The sequence below is a fragment of the Castor canadensis genome, chromosome 2 (genome assembly GCF_047511655.1).
Source record: "Castor canadensis chromosome 2, mCasCan1.hap1v2, whole genome shotgun sequence".
Lineage (NCBI taxonomy): Eukaryota > Metazoa > Chordata > Mammalia > Rodentia > Castoridae > Castor > Castor canadensis.
Genome location: NC_133387.1, coordinates 132,822,587 through 132,838,576, shown reverse-complemented (window position 1 = coordinate 132,838,576; position 15,990 = coordinate 132,822,587). Strand labels below are relative to the sequence as shown.

Here is a 15,990-nt window from a genome sequence, read left to right as displayed (position 1 = left end):
AGAGTTACTCCAAACTAAACTCCCACCAAGAAATACAAGGATCTCTATTTCACTATTTCATTCTTAAGTAAAGCTTAAGTATTAAGGAAAAAATTGATAGGAGAAGTATTCTTTTAATTTGCTTTTTTTTTTTTTTTTACCAGTGAGATTAAACTTATAAAACATATGGTCACCATCTGTATTTCTTTGTGAATTGTCTGAACTTTGCTCCATTTCCATTTGAAGTACTGGTCTCTTTCATATGATAGGTTTTAGATAATTGTTCTTAATAACAGATATCAATCCTTTGTCATGGTTATAAAAAAATAAGTATTTTTTCTAGTCAGAGATTTGCTTTTTAACTTTTTGTGATAGTTTTTATATGCAGATATATTTAATACTCGTGATCAAATCTAACAAGTGTTTCTATTTTTTGATGTCTTTTAATACTTTTATGGTTGGAAAAAATCTTTGTTGGTCCTAACTCAGGAAATACTCATATTTGTCCATTTTATTTTATTTTATTTATGTATTTATTTTTGCAGTTTTGAATTTAGGGCTTTATGCTTGTTAGGCAGGTGCTCTACCACTGAAACCATGCCCCTAGCCATTGTGTTTTGGTTTTTTTTTTTTAATTCTGTTTTTAAGCAGGGTCTCACTAACTTTGCCCAGGCTGGCCTCAAACTTGTGATCCTTCTTCTCTGCCTCCAGATTACTCTTTAATCCACTTGAAAGTAAAATTTGTTTTAATGGTATTGATCATTTTCGTCTTTTGTCTTTTTTTTTTTTTTTTTTTGGTGCTGGGGTTTGAACTCATGGCTTTGTACTAACTAGGCAGTCACTTTACCACTTGAGCCATACCCTCCGATCTTTTTTCTTTGGTTATTTTTAGACGGGTCTCCCGCTTGTGCCCACATCAACCTGGATATATGCTCTCCACATAGCTGGGATTACAGGCGCATTACCAGGCTGATTCTTTTATTAGTTGAGATGGGGTCTCGAGAACATTTTGCCCAGGCTATTCTCAAAACAAAATCCTCCCAATTTCCTCCACTATCAAATAGCTAGGATTACAGTCGTGAGCTACCACACCAAGCCTCTTTTGTCATTTTTTAACACTATTATTACATAATCCTGTCTTTTCCTCCTGTCATACGATGCTTCTTACAGGCTAAGTTATTAAATACTAGTTCTCCTGCTCTTGTATTTGTAAATTCTTGGGCCAACATACTGTCTTAAATAATGACACTCTAAAATACTTCTTAACAAATGGTAGCTTAGTCCCTCCTGAGCTCATTACTGTTTATTTTCGAGATCACCATTTTTGATTATTCTTTGTGAAGAACTTTAAAATGACATTGTCAGGCACTTCAAAAAAAAAATCCCAATGGGATCCATTATATCTCTAAATTGCAGTTTTGTCCTTGTCTTTGCAAGCAGGAAGGCAGCCCTGCTTTGGGCATCACTTACGTATCTCAGAAAGGAGGCGGCCTGACACCTAGGGGTCCTATGCAGCTCTGGTCGATGTCATCCTTAGGTGTTTCATACTCTGCTGCTCTTGAAGGTATTTTTCTTGATGCTTTTTGGCTGAGTACTGATGGTATATAAGGTAGCTACTGAGTTTTGCATTTTTGTTTCTCTCTGGTCATTTGGCTTGAAGTTATCCTGGCATCTTTTCAGGAGATTCACTTCTAGATAGATCAGTTACATTCCTGATGACTCTGTCTCCTCTTGTAGCTCACGTCTTATTGTTTGGGAATTGAACACCTGTATCAAGCTTCTTATTTTAAAGATATTATTACCCTTGTTTTTTCACCTTAAGATAGACTATTAGCTATTGCTTTACTATTTTATAAACTTATCCCCCTAAGAAATTATTTATTACTAACTTTAAAAGGATTTTATTTAGATGCTTCTATTTGAAAAAAACAAAATGAATGTTGAGTTTTGAGAGTTTTGTATTGAGCCTTCCTTATACCCTTGTTCTGTAGAACTCAATTATAGGAAGATTATAGTGAGTGTTCAGCTGAGTGCATTGGCTCAAGCCTGTAATCCTAGCTATTTGGGAGGCAGAGATCGACAGAGGCCAATCCAGGCAAACCATTCATGAGACTCCAACTCACCAATAGCTGGACACAGTGACATGCAGCACCTGTCATCCCACCCACACAGGGCAGTACAAATAGGACGATTGTGGTCTAGGGCATAAAGTGAGGCCTTATCTCAAAAATTACCAACACAGATAGGGCTGGTGGAGTGGCTCAAGTGGTGGAGTGTCTGCTGAGCAAGCCTGAGGCCTGAGTTCAAACCCCAGCACCAAAATAAATAAATAAATATCCAAAGAAAAAGAAGAGTTCCATAATGAGGTAACTTGGTAAAATGCTGTGTTCTGTAACCCCTCGTGGAGCACAATAGTACAACCAGATCAGAGCTTACAACCTGAAGTCGGTTGTCAGATTCATAAACCGCAAGCAAGTCCTAACATCAGAAGCACTCGATAAATATTCATTGTGTGAGCGAATGAAAGACTGGAAACACACGACTATGAGAAGTTGATTTGTCTCCTGGAACAGCATGGGGGGAGGAGCTAGGGTGGTGACAGGTGGCTGCATGAAGTGCTCCAACCACGACTTAGCACTGAGTCATCTGACTTCCACTGATGGTGGAAACATGTTCAAGGAGCGAGACTTTGCCCAACAAATTCCAGGTTTTTTGCTCAAGAGTCCATGGCCATTCCCTTAGTGGGTGCAGCAGTTTCAAAGATAACATCACCTGAACAAGCAGGCCTGGTGACAATGTGTCTGTCAATGATTTAACCAAAGGAAAATGAAACTTAAGTTTCACATCTAAGGAAGACACAGAGTTTTAAAATGGAAGTTGAAAAAAAAAGAAAAAGAAATGAAATGGAAATGAAGATCTTAAGTATTTTCATGACTTAAAGAAGATCAGATTTTTAAAGTAGATGAGACTTTTGTTCAAGGATGTTGATCTCAGCATTATTTATAATAGCAAGAAATAGAAGCTATTTATTACTTATTTACTTAGTTGCTGGGATTGAACCCACAGCCTTACACACGCAGATGTGCTGTACCACAGAGCTATACTCCCAGCCCCAAGAAATGGATGCTCTTTAAATGCCTAACTGCTAAGAAATGGCCAACTACGATCATACCCGCTTGCCTCAGAGTAGTATAAAGCCATTAAAAATCTTGTTTTCAGAGAACTTTTGATCGCATGAGAAAAAGCTGATGTTGAAAAATCTAGATGCATAATTGTCTAAACACTTTGTAACTTTAGGAGAAAAAATATATTCACAGCAGAATGGATGGAAATATAGCAAAATAGTTTAAGATGTGTTAATATGCACTTCTGTGAGCTACCTAACTTGTCCTCAGCAGTTTTCTCCTCTGTTATCAGTTGGGGTGAAAATACCTGCCTCAGGGACTGCGGATGAAAAGATAAGATGAATGTATGAATGTGAAATGCATTGTACACTACAACCCAGCCAAGCATGCTGGTACACACCTGTATGCCCAGCTACTCGGGAGACCAAACAAATAAATAAATAGGACCTTAGCACTACTCAAAGAAATGAGGTGACTGCTAGAGTTAGATCCATTCTCTCTTACAAAGTACTTCAAGCATAGCAATGAATCATACCCTCAGCTGTATTGCACAGGTGCCAGTGGATGCACAAATACCTTTCTTAAATCCTATGTGTTCATGTAAGTCATTTCTACAGATTTCAGCTTGAGAATGTTAAAGTAATACTGGAAAACCACCCCCAATGTATGTGCCGTATCATTTTTATAGTACTTACTTACTGAATATCTATTAAAAACTCTTGGTTTGTACATCTGTTGTGATGTACGGAGCGTGCTCCTGTATAAATGTTCCCACTGGAGGCTGACTCAGCCTCTCCATCTTGGACTTAACGCAGGACTAGTAAGAAACCCTCCCTTTTAATAAGCTACTTGACCTGTTTGAGCCTCAGTTTCCTCATCTATATAATGGGGATAAGAATAGGACCTACTCATAGGTAGTTAGGGTGAAATGAGACCGCTCACGTGAAGGCTTTAGTACATAACAAGCCCTCCCCAGTCAGGTGGAGGGTATCACTGAGCAGAGTAATTCTTCTTCCACTATTCAAGCTTAAGTGTAGCAGTCAACACCCAGACAGAATGTGTGACAGATACTCAAGGGACAAAGTTCACACCTGGAATATGGGGGCCTGTGATTGAATAATATCACTCTTATTGGGGGGAAGTCATTCTTTGAGAAGATGGTACTTGCCTTGTCTTGATATTTTTAATTCCCCTTGTCACAAGTGATATTTTTTCTCTGAAGTTTAAAATTTTTCTGCAGTCTGAGCAATGAAAGAAAAGGCACTGTCCACGTACACACCCTGGCATCAGAGCTGCTTCTCTCTCTCTCTTTCTCTGGCAGTACTGGGGCTTGAACTTAGGGCCTCGTGCTTACTGTACCACTTGGGGCGATCCCCAGCCCTTTCTCTTTTTTTAAAATTAGTATATATTATTTGTACACAGGGATTTTTGTTAGCTATTTTCATACATGCATGTAATGTGCTTTGATTATATTCCCCTCCTCCATTGGACCGTCCCCTCCTCCCCCATGCGGTCCTCCAGAGCAGCTCCTTGAGCCCAGACTGAGTGCCAGCCGCCAGGGTGCCTGGGAGCCACTTGGTGAGTCCCTGGGGACCTCATCAGACCAGGACAAGGAGACATCAGTTCTCTTGTCCACGCCCCCCCCCTTCTGCCCAGCTGCTTGGGATCCATGTTGATGGCTTGGCCGGAGACCCCAGAGCAATCAGCACTAGTTCTGGCAGCCTCTGAAAATACAGGAAAGGAGTGAGGCCGTGCCGAGGGCGGACGTGGAGCCTCTGAGCACAGGATGCCTGCGGAGTGGGCTGCTCAGCTCTGCATCACAGGGGATTACGTCCTGTAGTTTTCCAGTGGCCTCTTGTCCCTTTGAGCTCGCATTATCACAGACAACACCCCAGAGTTCCTGACCCTCCTGCTTTGGGAAGCAACTGAGGTGTCCAGAGAAAGCCTCATGCATGGCTGTGGAGCCAGTCTGCCTTGTACGTCACACCCCAGGATCCACTCTGACCCTGCCATTTTTGAACCTCTTCACTTCGATGTCACATTTTCCACATCAGATAGTTCGTGTCCTGGGTGTTCTTCATTCCTTCGCTGCATTGGCATGTTCCTGCCTGCCCTGCAGCATGGCATATGTCTGAATTTCAGCAGGGCTCTCAGTTTGACACAGGGTGTGTATTGACTCTTGTGACAGTTCCTACTTAGAGTCCAGTGAGCTGGGGCATTCTGGGTCCCCAAAGTTATGCACAGAACTGAGCCTAGAGTAAGAGCAAAAGCCAGGAAGAGGGGAGGGGGCAGCACTCCAAGTCCTGTGTGGGACTAGTGAACTTGACTAGTGACAAGTCACTTTCCTGCGCTCATCATCTGTCAAGATAAGGAGTTGGGCAGACGATTTCTCGGAGACTTTGGAGTCTAGTTCTTGTGAGAGCATAGACCATGCCATGCCAGGACTGACAATCCAGGAGATGAGAGAAAGCAGGCCCCAGGTCACCCACGTAGTAGCTGTGAGAGGACAAGCATGAGTGTGCCCCATCAGAAATGCTTGCTTCACGAGGTCACTGTCACATTCCTCGGCGGTGAGGTTGTTCCAGGTGGCCCCACCACGCTAGATAATGGAGTGTTTCATGGGACCCTCGCCAGCACTGAGTATCAGGAGGGGTTTTAAGATTTGCTAATATACTAGATCTTTAATTGGTATTACTTTGATAATGAAATTGAACCTTGAATTTTGACTTTTTAATCACCTGTGGAAGAAGGTATCACCAAACAAAGTAGTAAGCTTTATAGGGAAATAATTCTTCCTTGTTCTTAGCTCTTCCTCTGGTCTGGGACCCAAAGATCAAATGATTTATCAAGCTTATGGTTAAGAGGCATCTTGTGAAGTCTGCTTTAAAAATAAACAGTCAATAAAGTTTTGTTGGCAGGGGTGCCACTTAGGAAATATGGCTTCTATTATAGTATAAACTTAAAAGTAGGAAACACCTGTTCGTTCAACAGTTTCATTATCAAAGAGTTTTTGTGTTGTTTTGTTTTGTGGGAGGGTTTTGGCAGCACTGGGGTTTGAACTCAGGACATCAAACTTACTAGGCAGGTGCTCTGTCACCTGAGGCACACCCTAGCCTATTTTTGCTTTAGTTATTTTTCAGGTAGAGTCTCGTGTCTTTGCCTCAGGCTGACCTCTGTGAGCCCACTGATCTCTGGCCCCCAAGTAGCTGGGATTACAGACTTGAGCCAATACATCTGGCTGAAATTTTCTTGAAATCTCTGTTAACCCAACGTTAATGGGATTTTCTGTGCTTTTATGTAAATGAAGCATCAGAAAGTAATTCAGCACTTCTTGGCAGTGATCGTCTGACTTAAACATCTCTTATACATGAGTCGTCCATCTGGGGACTGCCTAACTGTAACATCCCACGGTCCCTCCAGTTTCACCCCAGGCTTATTCTTACCTCCCCCCGGCCTGCAGCCTGGAGGGTCCTCCTACCCAAGCCTGGCAAAGGAGCAGAAAAGGGGCTACATCCTAACGAGCCACCCAACATGGAACTCAATCCTGAGATCTTCCCACAAAAGCTGTTGGTGCAGCTCTCAATACATATGGCACATATATCTGTAGGCTGTCCCAGTTAGACACCCACTGCTGTTAACACTGATCCTCTGGGAAACACCTACCAAGTTTTAAAGCAACTCCCTTTTGTGAGTTGGGAATTCTATGTCCCTAGGGAGCTGGGCTTATTGTTCCAAGCTCCACCCCGGTGTCCCTCGGGCCTCCCAGCCTACCCATATCTAGGACTCAGGGCACTAAAATCAGACCTGACTTCAAGAGCCTTGCCAGGCACCAATGGCTCATGCCTGTAGTCCTGTCTACTCAGAGAGATCTCAGTTCAAAGCCAGCCCCGGCAAATAATTTGTGAGACTCTACCTCTAAAGAAAACACATCCCAAAAAGATGAAGGCCCTGAGTTAAAACCTCAGTACTACAAAAAAAAAAGAGCCATGTAGCCGGTCTTTGAAGTCTAGCCTTGCTGCCTAGTGGCTTCAGACTTGGGACCCTAGCACTTACAGTGTTGCTGCAATTTCCATGGAAGGACATAAACAGTGATGACAAATGTATTTCTGCTCCTGAGGACATTTACTAGGCTATTAGGTGCCCTGAGGTTTGGATTGGAAAGTTTTGTAAAACTTTTTAATTTTTAAAAATTAAACATGAACATATTTTGAAACAGTGGCACTTCTTCACCCCACCTTTTCTCTAGAGAGATGCAGACAGCTGGCCTTTGTCATTGCAGAGACCAGAGGACCATGGGGGAGGACAGTTTGGAGGTCCTTTCCCCTTACATTAGAGAAAATGGGAGACCCATAGGCCCAGAGGCACACTGTCTGTGAAGCTGCTCATCTCTGAGCAAGCCACTGGCTCAAAGCCAAATTTAAATATATCTGGAAACATTACAAATTTGGGATTCTAACTGACTGTGTTCTCTTTCCATTCACTTACTGTGTGGCCTTGGGCAAGTTACTTGGCCTCTCTGGTGCCAGTTTTCCCACCTGTAAAATGATGACCATGTTATCACCCATCTGAAGTATTGCAGAGACTAAATGAAACCACAGTGCATGTAGAAGGCTTTGCACCTTCTCAGTAATGCCAGGTAGTATTACCAGGTTTTTTTCACAACTGCTATTAATTTAGGGGAATGTCTAAATGATGCCTCTATTCACAGAAATGTAGAAACTTTGAGTGATGTTAAAGCTAGCAATGGTATCAATTGATAGTTTGGAATATAACCTGCTAAGATTACCATCCATTTCCAAATACAGTGAAAGCCTGAGGTTCAAGGGTAGCTTCACCTCTTCTCATGATGATGGCAAGACTGTGATTGACACTGATGTTCAGCAGTCTTTCCCTCTATCCCTGGAAATAGGCCCAGGTGACATTTGACCAGGCAGGACTTTTAGGAAAAAAACAAAAACTTAGCACCAAATAGATTGTTGGCTGTAGGAGTGGGAGCTGTAAAAAGTCACATGGGTTTCTCCCATGGATCTGTCCTAGGGGAGGGGTCAGCCCCTGGTGGGGTCACAATAGAGCTCTGCTCAGTCACTTCAAGTCACCTTGCAGGCCCACAGGGTACCTGCAGCACTATGGGCAGCTCCTTGATGGCCACAGGACCAAAGGGCCTGGGGACCACACAGGTGTCCCACACACAGATCAGAAAGCTTCCCTGAGGGAAGTGGCCTGAGCAGTGGTCCAGCATGTTCAGGAGTGGCAGGGTACGCTTCTTTTTAAGTGGTCTCTGTCACATCAGTGGACCCTTGAATGAGAATTGCTGGGCTGCTGGCAGAGTGGCTCAACTGGTAGAGTGCCTACTTAGCAAGCATGAAGCCCTGAGTTCAAACCCCAATGCTGCCACACACACACACACACACACACACACACACACACACACACACACAAGAAAAAGAGAATTGCTGAGCTAAGCAGAGGTCCTTCCAGAAAGTCCAGTTAAGTCTGCAAGGAGTCTGACCTTTCACCAGGCTCCTTACCCAGGGGGAAACAGGACTGTGGATTTCAAGCTTTGAATAAACTTTATTAGTCAAAGAGTAAGATACTGACTTTTATCCTTATATTGGGGGTTACATTTCTCAGTGCACAGATTGGGGAGCCCCAGGCAGATTTCTGGCCCCTTGCCTGTGATAGCACTAAGTGTTCTTTTCTTATCTTTCTCTTTCCCAGATACCTACTGGAGCAAGATTTCCCAGGCATGAGGATTGGGCCGGAGCCCACCACTGATTCCTTCATCGCTGTGATGTATGGGGAGACTGAGGGTAGCACCCCTGGGAACGCTCTCGTCGTGGACCCCAAAAAGCCTTTTCGAAAGCTTAGTCGCTTTGGAAATGCTTTCCTGAATCGGTAAGGACCTGCAAACTCCCTCTTGGGTCAGGTCATTTAAACCTTTTCTTTGAATTATTACCAACTACGTGTAAAGGTACCAAACAGACCAGCATGTCGTTCTAGAAGAAAGAAGTCCTAGAAGATACACAATCATATCAAATATTTGAAAGGCTGTCAGATGACATTATCATTTATACCTGTTCTAGGTGGCTTCACTGGGCAGAGTTGAGGCCCAAGACTGGACATTTTAAGGCTGTCAGTGTAAGGAACCAATACCCCTTTTAGTTTGATTTTTTTAAGTCGTGGTCTTGATATGTGGCCCAGGCTGGTCTTAAAGTTGTGATCCTCCTGCCTCTACCTCTCAAGGGCTGGGACTGCAGGAGTTCATATCACACCCAGCTGAGGAACACATTTTTAATAATTTGAGCTGGGCAGAAATGCACCAGGCGGCCAGGTGAGTTCCCTGTTGCTAGCAATGTTAAGAGGCATCCAGAGGTCACCCTCGGTGTGCCGAGGCCTGCTTCAGTCAGGGAGCGGAGTCCACAGGACACCTGCTGACACCAACATTGAACCTCTTGATGGGAACTGGCCACCTCACCTCCCTGGCTTCTCACTCCATGCTCTGAGTGGCATCCTAGTCCTCAGAGCAGGCAGGGGAAACGGGACACACACAACATGAGCCACGTCACGAGGTCCTTAGTGTATAGATGCAGGTGTGGGATTGGTTCTGTCTGACCGGAGGTGTGCTTCATTTGTGGCACCCATCACCCTTCAGCACAGCTCCCAGTAAACAGGGTGGGGGCTGATGGAGGAAGGAGAACAGCTGGCCTGTTCTGAAGCAGATAGGCCCTTAAGACTGAGTGGGTCTGCCATTCTGACCTCTGTCCTCCTCTGTGCTACTCCTGGCCTGTCTTCCTGTCTACCTTCCTTCCTTCCTTCCTTCCTTCTTCCCTTCCTCCCTCCCTCCCTCCCTTCCTCCCTCCCTCCCTCCCTCCTTCCATCTCTTCCTTCCTTCCTTCCTTCCTTTTTTCCTTTCCCCCACCTGTTTTTTTTTTTTTTTAAGTTTCTTTGGTTGTTAAGTTTCTACATATGAGAGAGAACATGTAATATTTGTCTTTCTGTGTCTGGCTTATTTCACTTAACATAATGTCCTCCAGTTCCATTTTGCTGCAATTGACAGGATTTCACTCTTTATGGCTGACTAATACTCCACTGTGTACATATACCTTATTTTCTTTATCACTTTATCTGTTGATGGGCACCTGGGCCGATTCCCTGTGCTTATTGTCACGAATAGTAGGGTGGTAAACATGGGCATATGGTGTCTCTTTTTCATGCTGCTTTCATTTCCTTTGGATTACCCAGGAGTGGGAAACCTGGATCATACAGTAGCTCTTTTTTGTGAGGAACTCCCATACTTTTCCACAGTGGCTGTACTAATCTACATTCCCACCAACAACATAAAAGTTTTCCTCCACATCCTCACCAGCATTTAAGAAAAAATAGTGACTATTCTAACAGGGATGGGTGGAATCTCATTTTAATTTTGATTTTCATGTCCTTGATACTGAGTATTTTTTCATGTATTTATTGGCCGTTTGTATTTCTCCTTTTGAGAGGTGGTCATTCATATCATTTGCCTGTTTTCTATGGGATTACTGGCTTGTGGGTTTGTTTGTTTTAAGTTCTTTATGTATGTTGGACATTAACCCCCAGTCAGATGAATAGTTAGCAAATATTTTCTCCTTTTCTGTGGGCTATCTTTTTACTCTATTGATTGTTCTCTTTGCTGTGTAGAAACTTTTTCGTGTGACCTAATTCCATTCGTCAATTTTTGCTTTTGTTACGCTTTTGGAGTCTTATCCAGAAAGTGGTGTTCATGGGTTGAAAGAATTAGCACTGTTAACATGTCCATCTTTTCCCCTCTAAAACCTTTCCTCCTGTCCCTCCCACCCACTCTCCACTTCCCTCCATTGTGAATCTAGCTTTCCAGACTGGGGAGCAGCTGGAGGGGGTGCAGAACTGGAGTCCTTTCAAGGAAAGGAAGTAGAGTTGGAGCTGAGGTGCACAGGAGACTCAAGCTGCACTTCTGCTTTCTAGATGTTTAGCCATTCTAAAATAAGAATGGTTCTCCTGCCGCCAGGCCAGAGGCAGATTCCTCATTGCGCAACTCCAGGGGCACCGCTCATGTGGCACCAGCAGCCCCAGCAGCCTCCCAGGCGCCTCCTGGGAACAGCCGCACTTCCTGGGGACCCAGGCTCTCCTTTAAGGGCTTCCTTAGGCTCCTCTTGCAAATCAGAGAGCATCCAAGAGACAGCAAGGGAACCTGGCAGTGGGGTAGCAGGAGTATGCGGATGACATAGATGGAGGCACGGGGAGGTTCCATCTTGTCGCCAACAGTGACTGGCCATACACTGTCCAGATGGCTTCCCCTGCACGATTCTGTTCTCCAGGAGAATATTGCTCCTAACTCCAGAGCTGCCATGGTAGGCAATTTTTCCTTGTGGGAGAAGCAGAGATTGAGCCCATAGTGGAGAACCCAGAGGTCAATTTCTGAGTGTCTCAGGACAGAATGGACCAAAGCTGAGGGAAAGGGGACAGAAGCTCCCCTCACAGCCTCCCTGGGAGCCTGAACAAAGGGCAGGCAATCACCAGACTTCCAAGCCCTGGTCCTACCAGGTTCTAGATGCTCCAGACAGCCAAAGGCCCAGGATCCATGCCCCTGGAAGGTTCTAGAATCTTAGGATTTCATCATCACTGCCCTTTGTCTTGTGCTCTTTTTGCCTAATAAACGCTTAAAAAAGGAAAGAGCTGCCACTTTTTTCAGATTCTCATTTAATAAAGTCTCTATTCACAGAGGAAAAGCAGGAAAATGGATATTGGCTTTGTTTGACTAATAGAAACAATTTGTTTTTCAGATCTCAAACTCGCAGCAGATGAGTACAAAGAGAAAAATTCAGGAGAGGTTTTCAATGGCAAATTTCATAATCTCAGAATTTAAAATTTGCTGAAAATACGCTATGCATTTTATAATTAAGTATTTTTAATTCACAATAATACTTAGAAAAATAATAGCAAATATTGCTATGGAATGTATCCTATGTCAGGTACTGTTCCAAACTTTACTTGTATATTAAACACAGAAAGTAAAGCCTTTAAATCCTCATAAAACTCCAGTGACATGGCTGCTACAAATATTCCCAAAATAGAGAGGAGGACGTGATGCACAGGTTACTATATCTTCCTCTGGGTCATTCAGCTTCAGTAGCTGTGCTGGGATCAGAACCGAGGCCACCTGGCCTCAGAGTCCTGGTAGGGATCCCAGTGATGAGTTGCTGAATGACATGGCACTTGGACTAAGTCCTTGCTTACGGCCCCCATTTAACCTTAAAGCTATCCCTAGGATAGCCCTCCAACAAAGGTGATGGAGAGGATACTGATTGTGCCTCAAGGTGTAGTCCACGTACTCTATCCGCACTCTGCTTGTGGGATTAATAGACAACACCATGGGGCTGGTGGAATGGCCAAGTGGTAGAGCACCTGTCTAGCAAGCATGAGGCCCTGAATTCAAAACCCCAGTACCACCAAAAAAAAAAAAACAGACAACACCATGGCTAACTTACAGGCAAGAACGCCAGACACAAAGAATTTACTTGCTGAAGAAGAAGCCAGCAGGAAAACGCAGACACACAGGACTAGAGTCCTGCTTTTCCCTTCCCTCCTGCCTACCACCCTGGGCCCTGCTTAGCAAGTCAGAGTGTTGTGTCTGTCCTTCTAGCCACCCTGGCAGCCATGTGCTTGTGTAAGGCTCACATATGAGGGATGTGTCTCAGGGAAATTCCTAGTGTCATGTGGTGTCCACATGACAGGGCAGCTGCTGCACACAGTGCTTAAGAGAGTCGTTTAGTAGCTGGGAGCCAGTGGCTCACACCTGTAATCCAGCTACTCAGGAGGCATAGATCAGGAGGATATTGGTTGGAAGCCAGCCTGGGCAAATAGTTAGACCCTATCTTGAAAAAACCCTTCACTAAAAAGGGCTGGTGGAGTGGCTTAAGGTGTAGACCCTGAGTTCAAGCCCCAGTACTGCAAAAAAAAAAAAAAAGTCATTTAGTTTAGAGTGCTCACGTGATCATAGAAGCCTTCTGGGAGCACCAGCAGAGTCAACTCCAGAGGTGGGAACCTATTTTTACATGGCATACTTTTCTGGGAACTATGTCAAAATTTATGACCTAGGAAAAAAAACCAATTGTAGGCTGAGTGCAGTGGCTCACATCTATAATCCCAGCTGCATGGGAGGCGTAGGTAGGAGGATCATAGTCTGAGGCTGAACCGAAACCCTCCCCTATACTTCCCGAATAGCTGGGATGATAGGTATATGCCACCACACCCAGCTATTTTTTTAATTGGTTAAGATGGGGGTCTTGTGAACTTTTTGCCTTGAACTGTGACCCTCCCTATCTCCACCTTCTGAGAAGCTGGGATTACAAGTGTGAGCCACCATGCCCAACTAGGAATTTTCTTTAATGACTTGCTGTAAGTGCATAGCATCAGTATAGACTCATGCTGTACTCCCTCCCCAGCTAATTTAACTGCGGAAATGATAGAAAACAGGCTTTGGCCCAGAACCTTTCTTGATTCGCCAGCAGAATTGTTTCATTTAAATCTGAGGCAATAATTGGACTTTTGTGGAGGTGGGGTGTGCACTTATACATAATAAACTTGCTAAAACTTTTCTCATTAATCTTTCACCCCAGGACTTGAGGTGGCTCCCAGGTCATAAAACCATTGTTCCTGATTCACGGCTGCCTGGACGTTTCTGGTCCTGGCATTCCAGAAAACCTCACTGCTTCCTGGACATTGGAAAGTTCAATTTGCCATTTGTGGCAGGATCGTGTCAAAGTCATTAACAGTGTAGTTGTCCAAGTCTTCTCGTAGATCGTGTCTTATTTACTTCCCTATTTAGGATGTCATGTAGCCTCTCTGGTTTATGCTCATTATAAAGTGGGTGAGGTCAAAGGAGGTGCTTTTTTTTTATTATTCATATGTGCATACAATGTTTGGGTCATTTCTCCCCTCTTCCCCCACCCCGTCCCTTACCCCCGCCCCCTCCCTCTCCCCCCCACCCCCTTGCTACCTGGCAGAAACTATTTTGCCCTTATCTCTAATTTTGTTGAAGAGAGAGTATAAGCAATAATAGGAAGGAACAAGGGTTTTTGCTAGTTGAGATAAGGATAGCTATACAGGGAGTTGACTCGCATTGATTTCCTGTGCATGTGTGTTACCTTCTAGGTTAATTCTTCTTGAACTAACCTTTTCTCTAGTTCCTGGTCCCCTTCTCCTATTGGCCTCAGTTGCTTTAAAGTATCTGCTTTAGTTTCTCTGCATTGAGGGCAACAAATGCTATCTAGTTTTTCAGGTGTCTTACCTATCCTCACCCCTCCCTTGTGTGCACTCGCTTTATCATGTGATCAAAGTCCAATCCCCTTGTGTTTGCCCTTGATCTAATGTCCACATATGAGGGAGAACATTCGACTTTTGGTCTTTTGGGCCAGGCTAACCTCACTCAGAATGATGTTCTCCAATCCCATCCATTTACCAGTGAATGATAACATTTCGTTCTTCTTCATGGCTGCATAAAATTCCATTGTGTATAAACACCACATTTTCTTGATCCATTCGTCAGTGCTGGGGCATCTTGGCTGTTTCCATAACTTGGCTATTGTGAATAGTGCCGCAATAAACATGGGTGTGCAGGTGCCTCTGGAGTAACCTGTGTCACAGTCTTTTGGGTATATCCCCAAGAGTGGTATTGCTGGATCCTATGGTAGATCAATGTTTAGCTTTTTCAGTAGCCTCCAAATTTTTTTCCAGCGTGGTTGTACTAGTTTGCATTCCCACCAGCAGTGTAAGAGGGTTAAAGGAGGTGCTTTGAAATGGTCTATACCCTCCCCATTGTAAGTTTAGGTTTACTTGAACTGAGTGGCTTACAGATCATATGAAGGAAATCGCTCAGGTCTCCTGCTTCCTGCCTCCTGTTCACTGCCCCGACCCTCCACCCCACTAGAGCAAGCCGCACAGGAAGCCCCTTGAGGAGCACGCCGGGGCTGTGGCACAGCAGTCTTTTGTACAGGGACGTGACAGTGGTTCCAGTGGGCCCCTCCAGGGCCCCGTCTCCTCCTCTGTAAGATGGCAGTGCACAGCCAGTAGGCCTTTCAGGACACAGTAGCACTGATTTCATGGGCACAGAAAGTGATTAGAGTGGGCCTGACACATGGTGAGCAGTTGGTGAATGCTCGTTGTGTTTTGTTATTACTACAACCATTAAATGGCAGTTGTTCACGTGGAATTTTAGCTTTTAGAGGCAATTTTAAGTAAGGCAACCCTCTGAACTCACAGTACTGCACAGCAGGGCTCCTAGCAACCTGCCTGAGCCCTACAGCCCATGCCATCACTTTACCCCTCTCCCCCTTCTGCTACCCTTGACTTCAGTAGACGTGGAGGTGACAGAGAGGTGGGGTCTAGTGAAGGGTCTTGGTTGCTCCCTCTTCACTTCAGAAAATGAAATCCATCAGGTCAGGTCTGGGTGGGAGACACCGTGGAAGCTAAGAGTTTTCCCAGGCCTCCCCAGCACGTCTGCATACTTCGTGTGACATGAGAAGGCCAGGCACAGATGCTCTTAGTGTTAGTCACTCCAGGACAGAGCGGGAAATCCATCTCGGAACAGCAGATCTCTGCTTGGAAACATTTCAGCAGAAACGTACACGTAGGACGACCTGACCCATGCCAACCGTGCACACAACTAGTAACCTTGCCTTCCTTTCCTCAGCAGAGAGAAAGGACGTGATGCTGACACAGCACCAGGGGTTTTCAGATTGCATGGGACAAGTTTGAGCAACACATCTGTGTGTGCACTTCTAACCTTGCATATGTGCTGTGGCTCCCCGGGGACCGAGCACCCACTCACGCTCTCTGTCCCCCACCCTGTGTGTTTTCTTTCGTGGCGTGGGAT

The 15,990-nt window shown here is 44.6% G+C and overlaps 1 protein-coding gene across 1 annotated transcript in view; it reads left to right on the top strand.

Moving 5' to 3' along the window:
• The window catches only part of Ehd4 (EH domain containing 4), a 73,014-nt gene that overhangs the window by 8,128 nt on the left and 48,896 nt on the right, over positions 1–15,990 (top strand). Inside the window, exon 2 of the mRNA XM_020174224.2 lies at positions 8,823–8,999. Coding sequence (XP_020029813.1) covers positions 8,823–8,999 — 177 coding nt within the window. The remainder of the gene's footprint in view (positions 1–8,822; positions 9,000–15,990) is intronic.